Source organism: Phycodurus eques, chromosome 6 (assembly GCF_024500275.1).
Source record: "Phycodurus eques isolate BA_2022a chromosome 6, UOR_Pequ_1.1, whole genome shotgun sequence".
Classification (NCBI taxonomy): domain Eukaryota; kingdom Metazoa; phylum Chordata; class Actinopteri; order Syngnathiformes; family Syngnathidae; genus Phycodurus; species Phycodurus eques.
The window spans coordinates 7,582,449-7,596,978 of NC_084530.1; the positions used below are offsets into that span (position 1 = coordinate 7,582,449).

Consider the following 14,530-nt stretch of genomic DNA (forward strand, 5'->3'; position numbering starts at 1 on the left):
GCTGTCCAACATCCCCCTCTGCTCTGGCAAACAGAGAGATTAACATACTTGAATGTCCAATACAGTTTCAAAAATACTCTCTAATCGAGTTTCTTGTTTTTATTCTAACTAGAATGATATCAGTCCTGCATTATTGGTACAGAGAGATTTTCTTCTGCTGCTTGTCATATAGATCACTATACTCCCAGAGAATGTCTGCATCAAGTTCAGACACAGTGCTAAGAGGTCAGTTACAACACAAATTACCTCATTAAAATAGTTTTGCAGAGGTGAGTAAGGTGTGATGATGTAAAGAAGTACAGAGATCTGGTGCTGGGGACAAAATGGCGGACGAGGCACGGGCCTCGTAAAGTCGAAACATCGTAGGTCGAGTACGTCGAGGACTTCCTGTACTCTAAATTGTCCATAGGTGTGAATGTGAGTGTGAATGGTTGTTTGTTTCTATATGTCCTGCGATGGGCTGGCGACCAGTTCGGGGTGTGCCCCGCCTCTCGCCCAAGGGTTGCTGGGGTGGGCTCCAGCACGCCCGCGACCCTAGTGAGGATGAGCGGAACGGTAAATGAATGAATGAATGAATTTGCACCCACTTTAATTGGGTAATTCCTGCCATCTAATAGAAGACCATTCATTTGTTCTGTCTGTGAGTATGCCTCACTGGCATAAACAGAGGAATAAAGATACATTATTTATTGTCAATATAATTGTTGGAGCAATTAAGTACACAAGTATACACAGTAAATGAGCAGGTCATTTAAATAGACACATTCCTCCATCTTGTGATCGGATCGGTGATCGTTTTTTTAAACTCGCTGATCGGCCCCAAAAATCCTGATGGTGTAAAGCCTAATTCATTCATTCATCTTCCCTTCCGCTTATCCTCACTAGGGTCGTGGACGTACTGGACCCTATCCCAGCTATCTCCAGGCGAGAGGCGGGTACACCCTGAACTGGTCGCCTGCCAATCGCAGGGCGACATATAAACAAATAACCATTCGCACTCACATTCACACCTACGGGCAATTTAGAGTCTTCAATTAACCTACCCTGCATGTTTTTAAGCAGGAACAAATCTAAATAATGATCAACGTTTAGCTAAGGTTGTTTTACCAAATAGTGCATTTCTCCTTGTTGTTCTGTTTGCTTTTGTGCTGATTCGCTAGCTAACAACCAATCAGCGTGATCAGTTGTCACCGATGAGCGACGCCCTTTTGTGCTGACGAGCCGATGACACTTGAGCCAATTAGTGGGGCATGCATGGGTCACGTGATGCATATTGGAGTATCAATGGCTTTTAGGTGGATTTTACTAAATTCTTCTTGGTAACTCTTTTAATTGTTGTCAAATAGATGGTGTAGGTAACATTTACCCTAATTGTTAGGGTACTTTAACTATCTAAAATAATAATGTAAATTTTAGATGATTTTTATGGACTATATTTACCACTCTCCAAAATAATTTTTTACAATGTAGATTTAGGGGTGCGTTAGTTTTTCACACAGGGCCAGGTAACTGAAGAGTTTTTTAAGTTCACTTGGGTTATACAGTATTTGTTTGATGATCTTAAAGTGGGGAAACTATGCAAAAATATAAACATTTGAGAATGGCGCCAATACTTTTCCACAGCACTGTATACTGTATAATGTAACATTAAATGTAAACGTCATGGAAACCCTTCAAAAAGAATTGGTCAACCCACCTGTTTAGTGGGGTCATGGGACATCATCTCTTTCGGTGTAGGTATTGCTATGACCAGACTGGGTGGCTTCTTGCTCTTTAGACGGCTATCAGACTGGCTCCCATTCGGAGGCGGCTCTTCTCCCTCTTGCGATGGCATCCTGACAATGTTCTGGAGAAGAGAAAAACATTGTAGTCACTCATTTGGTCCAGTCTTGGTCAAATAAATGACTATTAAGTGATTATTTAGTCTAAAAACTCCTGAGGGCCATAACATACCAGCTAACATTTTCACACATAAGTGGTCATTGAATTGTAAAAAAAAAAAAATAATAATAATTATACTCACGCATAAGAAACCCATTTGAAATAGACAAGTCATCAAGGACCTCAAAAGTTGATGGAAAAGCAAAGCACTGAAAGCTAAATATGATTTAATTTCCATTAGTATCATTTGAGATGTCTCTCTCTCGCTTTCTCTCTCTCTAACTCTCTCACACACACATCCAGAAATCCAATGATGGCTCCCAAAGGAAACTATTCCATTCTATGCAGACATACACAACAGCAGTAATTGGAAAAAAAAAAAACACTGCCAACTTTTTTAGGCAGCCTCTAAGGGGGCTCTTGAAAAATCTTTTCACTAACAGAATAACATCCCACACGCATGATCAACAGCCAGACGAGACACAGTATTATAATGGATTAAGCTGTAATTAATTATTTAATTTGAAAATATCTTATAACCTGCTGTCATAAGCGGTCTTCCTCTCCATCCATCACTGGCTTATTGGTTTTGCTTTAACTGGGGCTGGGATTACATATGTCTCCATCAATTTTCTGGACCGTTTATCCTCACTGGGGTCGCGAGCGTGCTGGAGGTTATCCCAGCTGTGGCGGGGTACACCCTGAACTGGTCGGCAGCCAATCACTGGGCACACAAAGACAAACAACCATTCGCACTCACATTCACACCTACGGGCAATTTAGAATCGTCAATTAAACTACCATGCTTGTTTTATGGGATGTGAGAGGAAATCGGAGTCTCCGGAGAAAACCCACACAGGCACGGGGAGAACATGCAAACTCCACACAGAAGAGGCTGGATTTGAACCCAGGTCCTCAGAACTGTGAGGCAGATGTGCTAACCAGTCGCTGACCGTGCCAGCCAATTTTATACAATTATATAAAATTACCAGAAGCTAATAAATAATAGTTGACTCAACTCTGAATATACCTTACTCTGTGCTGACATAGCTTTTATGAAAAGACAGTCAAATGTGCCAAATATTGATAGAAGACACACAGATGGGAATCCTGCTCTCGGTGTGATAACATTGTACATGAAATGATTAATACTATATTTAGTCTGCACAAGGGTAGGAAAATATAGCTATTGGTTACACTGGTTACACTTGACGCTACTTGCCGTCTTCTGTCTTTACGAAAGTCACAGTTAAGAGGAGAAACAAGCAGTTTGTCTATTTCATCCATCCATCCATTTTCCATACCGCTTATCTTCACTAGGGTCTCAGATGAGGTGCCGCCTATCTCAGCTGACTTCGGGCGAGAGGTGAGGTACATACACTCTGAACTGGTCGCCAGCGAATCGAAGGGCACATAAACAAACAACCATTCACACTCATATTCATACCTGCGGGAATTTTAGAGTTTGCAATTAACATACTGTGCATGTTTTTGGGAAGTGGTCGGAAACCCACACAGGCACAGGGAGAATATGCAAACTCTACACAGGCGAGGCCAGACTTGAACCCAGGTCATCGGGATTGTGAGGCAGATGTGCAAACAGGTCCCCCACCGTATCGCCTTGTCTATTTCATTGTGCTCAAAATATCTCGTAGCAAGACACTGATTACATCCGCAGTAATCAGAGTAACTACAGAAGTCATCCTAAAGTATCCCAAGCTCATCCATTATGTCATTATGGTTTAGACAGCTTTGACATTGTTGTTGAGTCGTGGTCCAGAAAATCAATGCGGGACTTGTGGTGTGTGTGTGTGTGTCAGGAATGGAAGCATCAGGGAAACTTGACACCAGGTTAGTCAATAGACTACATTTCCTCGAGACTGACCAACATTATTTCACTGACTGTGCACGCCCACCACCCATTTTCATTTTTAATGACCATTGTGGTTATGTTTCAATTTGTTCCACTTCAAATGTATAAACATTTCAAGCTTGATCTAAAATCTTAATTCAGTTCCATTGAGAAGAGCAGATGGGGGTACATACCCACCCACCCACTTAGATAATGAAATGGCTTTACTAATGGACAGAGCGCTCAAGTGGTGGCGAGTCTAACGCAGACCACAGTCCATATCCTCTCCTCTCAAAGGATAGATAACGTTTTAACTAGAAAATGTACACACTTTGGGGTTAAAAGAGCGTCTTTGGGAGTGTGTTGCAGCAGGGTTTACACAATAGAGTTGACACGATGTTTGCAAAAAAGTGGGGATCGTTGTAATAAAATTTGCCCAAACTGACATAAGGACGAAGAAATTGGTTAAATGAATTTTGATAGGACCTTTTGAAAATGTGGTTTATGAGAACGCAAGCAGTCGACACGGTGAGCGACTGGTTAGCACATCTGCCTCACTGTTCTGATGACCCGGGTTCAAATCCAAATCCAGCTATCACTGGGCAGGAGGCGGGGCCCACCCCAAACTGGTTGCCAGCCATTCGCAGGGCACATATAGACAAAAAAAAGATTCACACTCACATTCACATCTACGGACAATTTAGAGTCTTCACTTAACCTACCGTGCGTGTTTTTGGAAGGTGGGAGGAAACCAGAGTACCCGGAGAAAATCCACACAGCCACGAGGAGAGCATGCGAACTCTACACAGGGGAGCCCGCATTTGAATCCAGGTCCTCAGAACTGTGAGGCAGATGAGCTAACCGGTCTTCCAGTGTGCCGCCCCAATATTTACAATCATTAAATAAAATTATAATATACATTTACTGTGTTGTATTAGGACTGTTTTATTCGTGTTAGCAAAAAGGTAAAGGTAGCTTTCGTGTTCTACAGCCTGAGAGTCACTTAAATTTGACAATTAATCAGTTTAGTACCTAAACACGTCACAATAACTTTGAATGTATACGTCATTAAATATGTAGTAATATGTAATTTTATCAGGCATAAATTTTAGGCAGAACTGGTTTATAAACGACAAGCTAGCATATGTTTAACCATGCCTGCGTCCAATAACACGGTGCACCTTATGTATGTGTTAAATGCAGAAATAGACCCCGTAACTGAGACTGCGCCTTTTAATACGGTGCGCCTTATGGTCGCGAAAATGCGGTAATTTGACCCTACAGTAAGAGCATAAAGCATTATTGCACATTGATGCTACACATACTTGCTGTTGGAAAAATGGCATCTATTGACAATGGTGACAATTAATGTGTTCTTCGTTTTAACAAAGATGTTTTAGCTGTTAGCATTTAGCATGCACATTGACTCCAGACCAGTAGAATACAAAATGAGCCCTCTGATTCTGTGTAAAAAAATAAATAATTAACTAATTTGAATAAATAAAGATACTACATGTAATGGGCGGCACGGTGGACGACTGGTTAGAGAGTCTGCCTCACAGTTCTGAGGACCGGGGTTAAATCCCCGGCCCCACCTGTGGACCGTGGTTCAATCCCCGGCCCCACCTGTGTGGCGTTTGCATGTTCTTCCCGTGCCTGCGTGGGCACTCCGGTTTCCTCCCACATCCCAAAAACACGCATGGTGGGTTAATTGACGACTCTAAATTGCCCGTAGGTGTGAATGTGACTGCGAATGGTTGTTTGTTTGTACGTACCCTGCGATTGGCTGGCAACCGGTTCAGCGTGTACCCCCCTTCCTGCCCGATGATAGCTGGGATTGGCTCCAGCACGCCCGCGACCCTCGTGAGGAGAAGCGGCTCAGAAAATGGATGGATGAATAGTGTTTGGTGCATGACATCAATGGATGGTTTGATTCTTTGTCGGATGTGGGAGAGAACTAAGCCACCTAATAAATGAGGTCATAGATTCCAAAGAGTCAGATGTCAAAGCAAAGCTGAGGGATCTCATTGGCATTATCAATTTCTAATCATGTGAGCAGGAAAGTAGCCTTTCCAACAAATGCTTCATCCTAACACCTTCATGATGCGGCCTGTGCTGTGTTCATTCATTCACAGCTGTTGCAAATCCGCACAGGACAAAGTGCATACATAGTACAAATGAAGGTTCATTAGCTAATGGCCAGCCCCACTTTGTCCAAGCACAATATATAAAAGGTGCTTTTCCATTACAAGTTCCAGAAGGGCCTGGCCCCACTCTGCCCCGGCCTCACTAAGCCTCGCCTGGCCTCCGTTGCTTTTCCATTACAATCAGGCACCAATCAAAAGTGGGACGGAATGGGGCGGGATCAAGAAGAAGGTGATGCACTCGTTTCTTGCCGCGCCTTCCATCTCTCGCTGTATTTAATCTTTGGCCAATATGGAGAAAAATGCCCGCACCTCCTCAGTCGACCACGGGAAAAAAAGCTGCTTTAAGCCTGCCCCACACAGCGTGGCGTGGTCGAACCAGACAGCGCCGGACCATTGCGCAGAGTGCCGACCCACCCACGCACATTGAGCGATTGCACAACTCTTCTGATTATTCTTTGCACTTCTCTGTCAGAAATCCTGCGAGGAGCACCTGATCGAGGCAAATTTATGGTGGTATGATTGGCTTTCCACTCACGTATTATGACGCCAATTGTGCTTACTGGAACGTTTAGATATGCGCCTGTAACCAATAGCAGCGTTATGTTTTGCAACAATTACTTTGCGAGGGTCTTGAGACAGCTCTTTGCTCTTACCCATCATGAGATGTGTCTTGACTCACACCTTGGCAATGAGACCTTTTTGTAGGCCATCAATTAGGACTGAACCAGCTGATGTTCATTTGCACTGACAAAAGGCTGGATTCCTGTTTGATTATTGATAGATTTCAGGTGTTGTCTTGGCTTTCCATGCCTTTTTGCACCTTCCTTTCTTCATGTGTGCAATGCCTTTTTCATATTTGTACACACAACTTAATTTCCGACCTTATTTGTTGTACTTTCTTTGTGTGGATGGATTACTTGGGTTGTTCCCAACATCTGGTGGAATTTCCAGGTCAATAGCACCTTTGGAAGTATATTTAGTGAGAAACATGGTGACGTGTTAAATACTTATTTCAGCCGCAGTATAATGAGAAAAATGGTGACATGTTAAATATTTCAGCCGCTGTAACAAGGATAAGAAAAACTAAGAAATAAAAGGCATCACACATAGCTGCTTTGAAGACTTCCAAAATTTCACCCACAGTATATTTTTGGCATGTGTTACACTCTGACTCAGGGTTGAGAAACAACACGAGGCGCCTCCACATCATTGTGCATTTCTGCTCTTTTCCTGAGTTTTACTAAAGTGCAACTTCCACAGTTGCCAAGATGCATGTTGAAATGCAGCTCAAAATGCAATACAATTTATAGCCCCTCGGCTGTGAAAGAAAAACCCACAATGGTCACAGAAATAACTATCTGACAAAAGTGTTAATAAATTAATGTTTTATGGAAATTAACCAGTGAAAATCAGACATTGCTTTTGAATTGTGGTTTAACAGATTTATTTATTTAAAAAAAAAAAAAAAAAAAAAAAAAAACCCTCATGAAACAGGGCCTCCTCCATGTTTAAAAGTAGGGACAGTATTCTATTCTTGGCATGCTTCATTTTTGGATCTGTGAACATAGAGCAGATGTGCCCTGCCAAAAAGTTCCAGTTTTGTCTGGTCTGTCTACAGAACATTCTCCCACAAGCTTTGTGGCTTGTCAACGTGTAGTTTGAAAAATTCCAGTCTCGCTTTTTTCTTATTTATGATTTATTTGTGCGCCTTGGTCGTCTCCCATGATGACTCAAACAACAACAGATGGTGCAATCCATTTACCTTGACCTTCTAGTTCTCTAGTTCTTGTAGGTTGTTCTGGGCTCTTCTGTCACCATTTGCATAATCAGTCTCTTCAATCTGTCATCAATTTTCCTCTTGCAATTTCCATCCAGTCCCGTTAAATTTCTGAATAATATGTGCAACTGCAGTCACGGGAACATGAAGCTGCTTGGAGATGGTCTAATACCCTTTACCTTTAATGTGCTTATCTTTAATTTTCTTTCTAACCTCCTGAGACAATTGCCTCTTTCGCTTCATCTGGTCCGTATTTAGTGTGGTACACACCATGTCACCAAACAGCACAGTGATTACTTATCACCCTTTAAATAGACTGACTGAGTGATTACAAGTTTGAAGGCACCTGTGATGCTAATTAGAGGACACACCTTGTTTGAACATGTCCCCATGGTCAAATTATTTTCAATCTTTTCTTGGAGTACCATCATTTTTGTCCAGGACAAAAGACCAGTGCAACAAATACAACACTGGCTGATCTGATGAGCAAAAATGTTGCTTAAACGTAAGAGTAGCAATAGAGGATGTCTTCTCCAGAGGTGGGTATTGGAGCCAAATATTGTACTCAAGTAAGAGTACTGCTAAATGACAATAATGTGACTCGAATAAAAGTAGTCCTCCAAAAAATTACTTGAGTAAGAAAAAAAAGTACACTGTGAAATAATTACTCAAAGAGTGAGTAACTTTGGATTTTTTTTTAAACCACAGCATGAACATCAATAAAATTTTAAAAAACTAAATAAAATGTGAACGTGCAAATTCTGACGTGTGAATGTGTGTGTGTGTGTGTATGCACAGCCAAAACTACAAAGAAACATCCGCAATTTACCGCAAGGTGTTTTCTCAAGTTATAAATGGGCTGAAATATCCACGTTTTGGCAGACAGTGCCAGAAAAAAATACTACAATACATGAAAGCTGTTGTTTTTGTTCGTCTAAATGTAAACACGACGAGTAGCGCGCCGTTGCCTTCATGGGAACAACGACCTTTCCAACATGGCCGCCACGTAGGCACGACAATCAGACGGGGTGGCTTATCTAGTTTTAAAACGTATGCCCGGGAAGCCCAATAGAAGACATTGTGTGAGTTCATGTGACTTTCTTTTTTCGTTTGATTGGTGAACTAGACTTAACTTAGACTAGCGACGGCGACCCCCCCCCCCCTCAGGAAAAACTCATCGGATCTGTATGATTCACGTAAATGGCCTATTTTGAGTTCGAACACGGCAAACTTTGCCAAAAGCCAACTGATTTGCATTTTTGTTTCAAGGGACCAAAAGTATTGGAACAGACATTACGAAATGAACTTAAAGTGAATAACATTTCATATTTGGTGGGATAACCTTTACTTGCAATAACTGCATCAAGCCTGCGACCCATTGACCACCAGACTGTTGCATTCTTCATTTGAAATACTTTTCAAGGCCTTTACTGCAGCCTCTTTCAGTTCTTGTTTATTACTGCGGATTTCTCCCTTCAGTCACCTCTTCAGGAGGTAAAATGCATGCTCTATCGGGTTAAGGTCTGGTGATTGATTCTATTCTAGATTCTAAGTATTGTATACTTACTCCGATACATTAAATATTTATATATTCTGTACAGCGTAGGCCTAGTACAGTGGTCAACTTCTCTTTATACTTGTAAAGTTGTTTGAAATTCAAGTTAAAATGTTGCTTCAAACGTGTGTACAGTTAAAGGTTTTGTGATTGACTTAAATATAAACTTAAAACAAATCATAACAGTTTACATATATTTGTGGGAAAACTATTTGGAGATTAGGTTCCGCTGTATTTTGTAATAACCATGATGATCGAGCTAAGGATCATTTCACGTTACAAACTAGCACTTCTGATGTGGGTATATGTGACTGTGTGGTAATTTGGTAGTTTATTGCACAACATCCTTCCTCCTGTGACACTGTCTTCGTCACCCTCTCTTCCAGTGGGGTTATTAGGCCAACCGTTCTTAAGCCCCCCTAAATGATTTGGTTGTGTTTTAATCTATTTTTTTAAACAAAATAAGTACCAACAATTTCTATATAAAGTGACCAGAAAACAAGTTTAAGGTAACAGCAGAAAGTCCCATGCTGCTACTACTAACTAGCTTGTCAATTAGACTGAAATGCATTGTAAAGCTCCTGACTGTTAACATAAAAATGAAGGATGTTATAGAGTGAAGTTGATGCATGAATTCACACCATGAAAAAGGAGCTGAGATCACTCACTAATAGTTGTCATCAGTGGCTAATAATAATAATTTATTATTAAAAAAACACTCTTCCACTAGGGGTGGTAATCGGTCCAATTGACCGATTCCATTGGAATTGTACACCTCCAACAATGATGGTTCTCTTTAACGATGCGTTAATTTCCCAGTCACTTTGTGTGGTGTCGCCCGCCACATACCTATTGACGCTGGCCCACTCAGGCCAGCAAGTACAAATCTCCCTAAAATCAAGGCATAACAATTGCACAAATTAATAATAATGCTTCAATGAATAAATCAATTTAAAAATTATTACAATATTTACTTAGAACTGACATTCTAACAATGCTTTACCTTGATGTTGTGTACACAGTAGATTATGTAAATTATGCATAAATAATCATTGGTTGGAGAGAGGCTCATCTTAGAGGAGCATCAAGTGTGTTTATGTGTGTGTTTGTGTGTGTGCATGCTTGCATGTATCTGTTGCTTGTGTATTATGAGTTTGATTAACCATTAATTATTATTTTGTATATTTGTGATTATATGTGTGTTGAAAGGACCCCCTTGAAAATGAGATGATGCATCCCAAGGGGCTATCCTTGAAATAAATACATAAAATACTTAAATACATTAAAAAATAATACGCAATATAAAATATATATTTTTTTTTCTAGTATTGTCTTTGTTTTTGTGTTTTTCGTCCGTCTTTGGAGACCTTACACGACTCACTTACACAAGGGGACACCTGCTAACCATCAAGGAGGCTACTCCGGACTTTCTGTCACCAACTTTCGAATATCCGCTCAGTTTTTTCCCCGAGTTACTCACCGGAGGGGCGTCCGCGGTTTTCGGTGCATGGAGACGGAAGCGGCCCCACAGAGGGAAACGAGCCGGCATTCAGGTGAAACTCCGCAAGAGAGGACACAGATTGGCGTTCCCGTCGATCCACCTCGCGAATGTACACTCCCTACCCAACAAAATGGACGAGCTTCATCTTTTGTTAAAGACCAGTAAAGACTTCGGACGTTCCGCGGCCATGTGCTTCACGGAGACCTGGCTTTGCGACGCTGTACCCGATGGCGCCGTCATGCTTCCCGGCTTCAACATTCATCGAGCGGACCGCGACATGGAATCATCGGGGAAAACAAAGGGCGGCGGGATATGCCTCCATATCAACGAAAAATGGTGTACGGACGTCACGGTGCTCAGCACACACTGCAGCCCGCATTTGGAGTCGCTATTCTTAAACTGTAAACCATTGTACTCGCCACGTGAGTTTGCATCGTTCATACTGGCTGGAGTCTATATTACGCCTCAAGCGAACACGAACGCCGCATTGCTAACGCTCGCCGAACAAGTCAACGAAATTGAAAAACAACACCCGGACTCACCCCTCATTATTCACGGGGACGTTAACAAAGCTAAACTCAACCACGAACTCCCTAAATACAAGCGGCACATCGACTGTCCTACCAGGGAAAATAATACTTTAGACCACTGCTACACTACGGTAAAAAACGCATACCGTGCTATACCTCGTGCAGCCCTGGGCTCGTCTGATCACTGCTTAATTCACTTAATACCGACGTACAGGCAAGAACTTAAATGTGCGAAGCCTGCAGTGAAAACAGTCAAAAAGTGGACCAATGAAGCCAAGATGGAACTTCAAAGCTGTTTAGACTGCACAGACTGGAGTGTCTTTGAAAATTCACCTGGCAGCCTGGATGAATATACGGACACTGTCACATCCTATATCGGTTTCTGTGAAGAGGTTTGTGTACCAACAAAATCATTTCGGACATTCAACAACAACAAGCCGTGGTTCACTGCTAAACTTAAGCAGCTTCGCCAAGTTAAGGAGGACGCATATCAGAGCGGGGACAGGGCCCTGTATAATCGAGCTAGAAACCAGCTTACTAAAGAAATTAACATTGCAAAGAGGATCTATGCAGCAAAGTTGGAAAAACAGTTTAGCGCAAAAGACTCTAAATCAGTCTGGCATGCATTCCAATCGCTGACTAATTACAAGCGACGATCCCCCCAAGCTGAGAACAATAGCACACTAGCCAACGACTTGAATACCTTCTACTGCAGATTTGAAAAGGACAGTTTCACACCACACATCCATCCGGCCGCACCCGCGACCACAACCACACTTCTGACTTCTGCGTTAACCATCCATGAACAGGATGCGAGACGCATCTTCAAACAACAGAAGATTAACAAAGCGGCAGGCCCGGACCATGTGTCCCCATCCTGCCTCAAAGTCTGCGCGGACCAGCTCGCTCCAGTCTTCACTCAGATCTTCAACAGATCTTTGGAAATGTGCGAAGTTCCATCCTGTTTCAAACACTCCACCATCATTCCAGTCCCCAAGAAACCTGCAATCTCGGGTCTGAATGACTACAGGCCTGTCGCTTTGACATCTGTGGTCATGAAGTCCTTTGAAAGTCTCGTGCTGGACCACCTCAAGAGTGTCACAGGTCCCCTGCTGGACCCTCTGCAGTTTGCCAACCAAGCGAACAGGTCTGCGGATGATGCAGTCAACATGGGACTGCACTTCATCCTAGAACACCTCGACAGTGCAGGGACCTACACGAGGATCCTGTTTGTGGACTTCAGCTCAGCGTTCAACACCATCATCCCTGAACTCCTTTCAACCAAGCTTCTCCAGCTCAGCGTCTCACCTGCCATCTGCCAGTGGATTTACAGCTTTCTGACGGGCAGGACACAGGAGGTCAGGCTGGGGGAGGCCACCTCATCCACACGCAGCATCAGCACTGGGGCGCCCCAAGGTTGTGTCCTCTCTCCGCTGCTCTTCTCTCTCTACACGAACGACTGCACCTCAGCGAACCCGACTGTCAAACTCCTGAAGTTTGCAGATGACACCACTGTCATTGGCCTCATCAAGGACGGTGACGAGTCTGCATATCGACAGGAAGCGGAGTGGCTGGAGCTGTGGTGCGGCCGACACAACCTGGAGCTGAACACGCCCAAGACTGTAGAGATGATCGTGGACTTCAGGAGGCATCCTTCGCCACAGCTCCCCCTCACGTTGTCCAGCTGCCTTGTGTCAACCGTCGAGACCTTCAGGTTCCTGGGAATTATAATCTCTCAGGACCTGAAGTGGGCGACCAACATCAACTCCGTCCTCAAAAAGGCCCAGCAGAGGATGTACTTCCTGCGGCTTCTGAGAAAGCACGGCCTGCCACCGGAGCTGCTGAGACAGTTCTACACAGCGGTCATCGAATCAGTCCTGTGTTCTTCCATCACAGTCTGGTTTGGTGCTGCTACAAAAAAGGACAAATTCCGACTGCAACGGACAATCAAAACTGCTGAAAGGATTGTCGGTACCCCCCTACCCACCATTGAGGACTTGCACGCTGCCAGAACTAAGACAAGGGCGTGCAAAATCCTCTCGGACCCTCCGCACCCCGGTCACCAGCTCTTCCAGTTCCTTCCCTCAAGTAGGCGCTACCGATCAATGCAAACTAGAACTAGTAGACATTCCAACAGCTTCTTCCCTCTTGCGATCAACTTCTTAAACACCTAACCTATAATTCCATTACAATAAGCTGGCAATTTTTTGACTTGAGTTCGTTGTCACATTTCTGTGGGGCCAATTATGTATTACTCGTGCACTCACTGTAGTTGTCTCGCCATGCTGCACTATTTGCATATACTGGCCACTCATGCCAGAGTAGCATCTGCTCCATTTGCACACTGATTGAGGAGTATCTGTAACATTTGCACAACCAACATTGTCCCAGATGATCGCACTACTCGTCACTTTAAACCGCATACACTCCTTGAAGTCTCGGCGCCCTTTGCACAATGGTCATTGCACCGGACTATTGCAATATTTGTCATTCGAACTGCTCTAAGTGCTAGAGGACCCTGCATCTTTTTGCACAATTGTTTTTTGTCAATGTCTTTATGTCTCCAAAGTGTTCTGTAAATTGACTGTCTGTGGTACTAGAGCGGCTCCAACTACCGGAGACAAATTCCTTGTGTGTTTTGGACATACTTGGCAAATAAAGATGATTCTGATTCTGATTCATTAGCTGTTTGTGAGATGTTGTGCTCGCGCACTACATTCGCTTACATCCTGTGCATCTCCTGGGGGCTAACCCCGACCCCAACCCACATCCATCAAACCTAGTGATGACCTTCTCTCCCCTATAATGATCGCAAACATTTACCAAAGATGATTGTCCGAAACATTTTGACGAATTCACGCATTCTTCACTAGAAATCAAGCTTTCCTTTTTTTTAACCTTATCATAAAGAGCTATTTAAGTCTGCCTTGTCATCGGCTCAATGCGGAACTGACCCTCATCACTTCTTCTTAAATTAGTCATCACTTTCCTTCAGAGAGCTTCTGAGTTAATAAAACTGTATCATTCACTGCCAGTCCTCCATGTTAAAATGGGTATTTTAATTCAACAGCCATCAATGGTAGCAATAAGGCTGTGAAGCTATTCACTGTAAATCCAGTCAGTGCTATTTGGAGTTTGATCCATGTGTCTCAATATTTGCAATATAAAAAATCTCAAATAAGCTCAGTGATGGCGGCCGGTGCACCTGACTCCAAATGCAGTAAAACAAAGGTACAGCATAAATATTTGAAAGCCACACTGACTAAACACACACACACCGATCTGAT

At 43.0% G+C, this 14,530-nt stretch overlaps 1 protein-coding gene across 3 annotated transcripts in view; it reads right to left on the reverse strand.

Annotated features, from left to right (window-relative positions):
* The window catches only part of LOC133403648 (inactive rhomboid protein 2-like), a 45,487-nt gene that overhangs the window by 24,601 nt on the left and 6,356 nt on the right, over positions 1-14,530 (reverse strand). For all 3 annotated transcript variants that reach the window (XM_061678722.1, XM_061678724.1, XM_061678723.1), the window contains exon 2: positions 1,697-1,846. In XM_061678722.1, coding sequence (XP_061534706.1) covers positions 1,697-1,834 — 138 coding nt within the window. In that variant the 5' untranslated portion in view covers positions 1,835-1,846. The remainder of the gene's footprint in view (positions 1-1,696; positions 1,847-14,530) is intronic.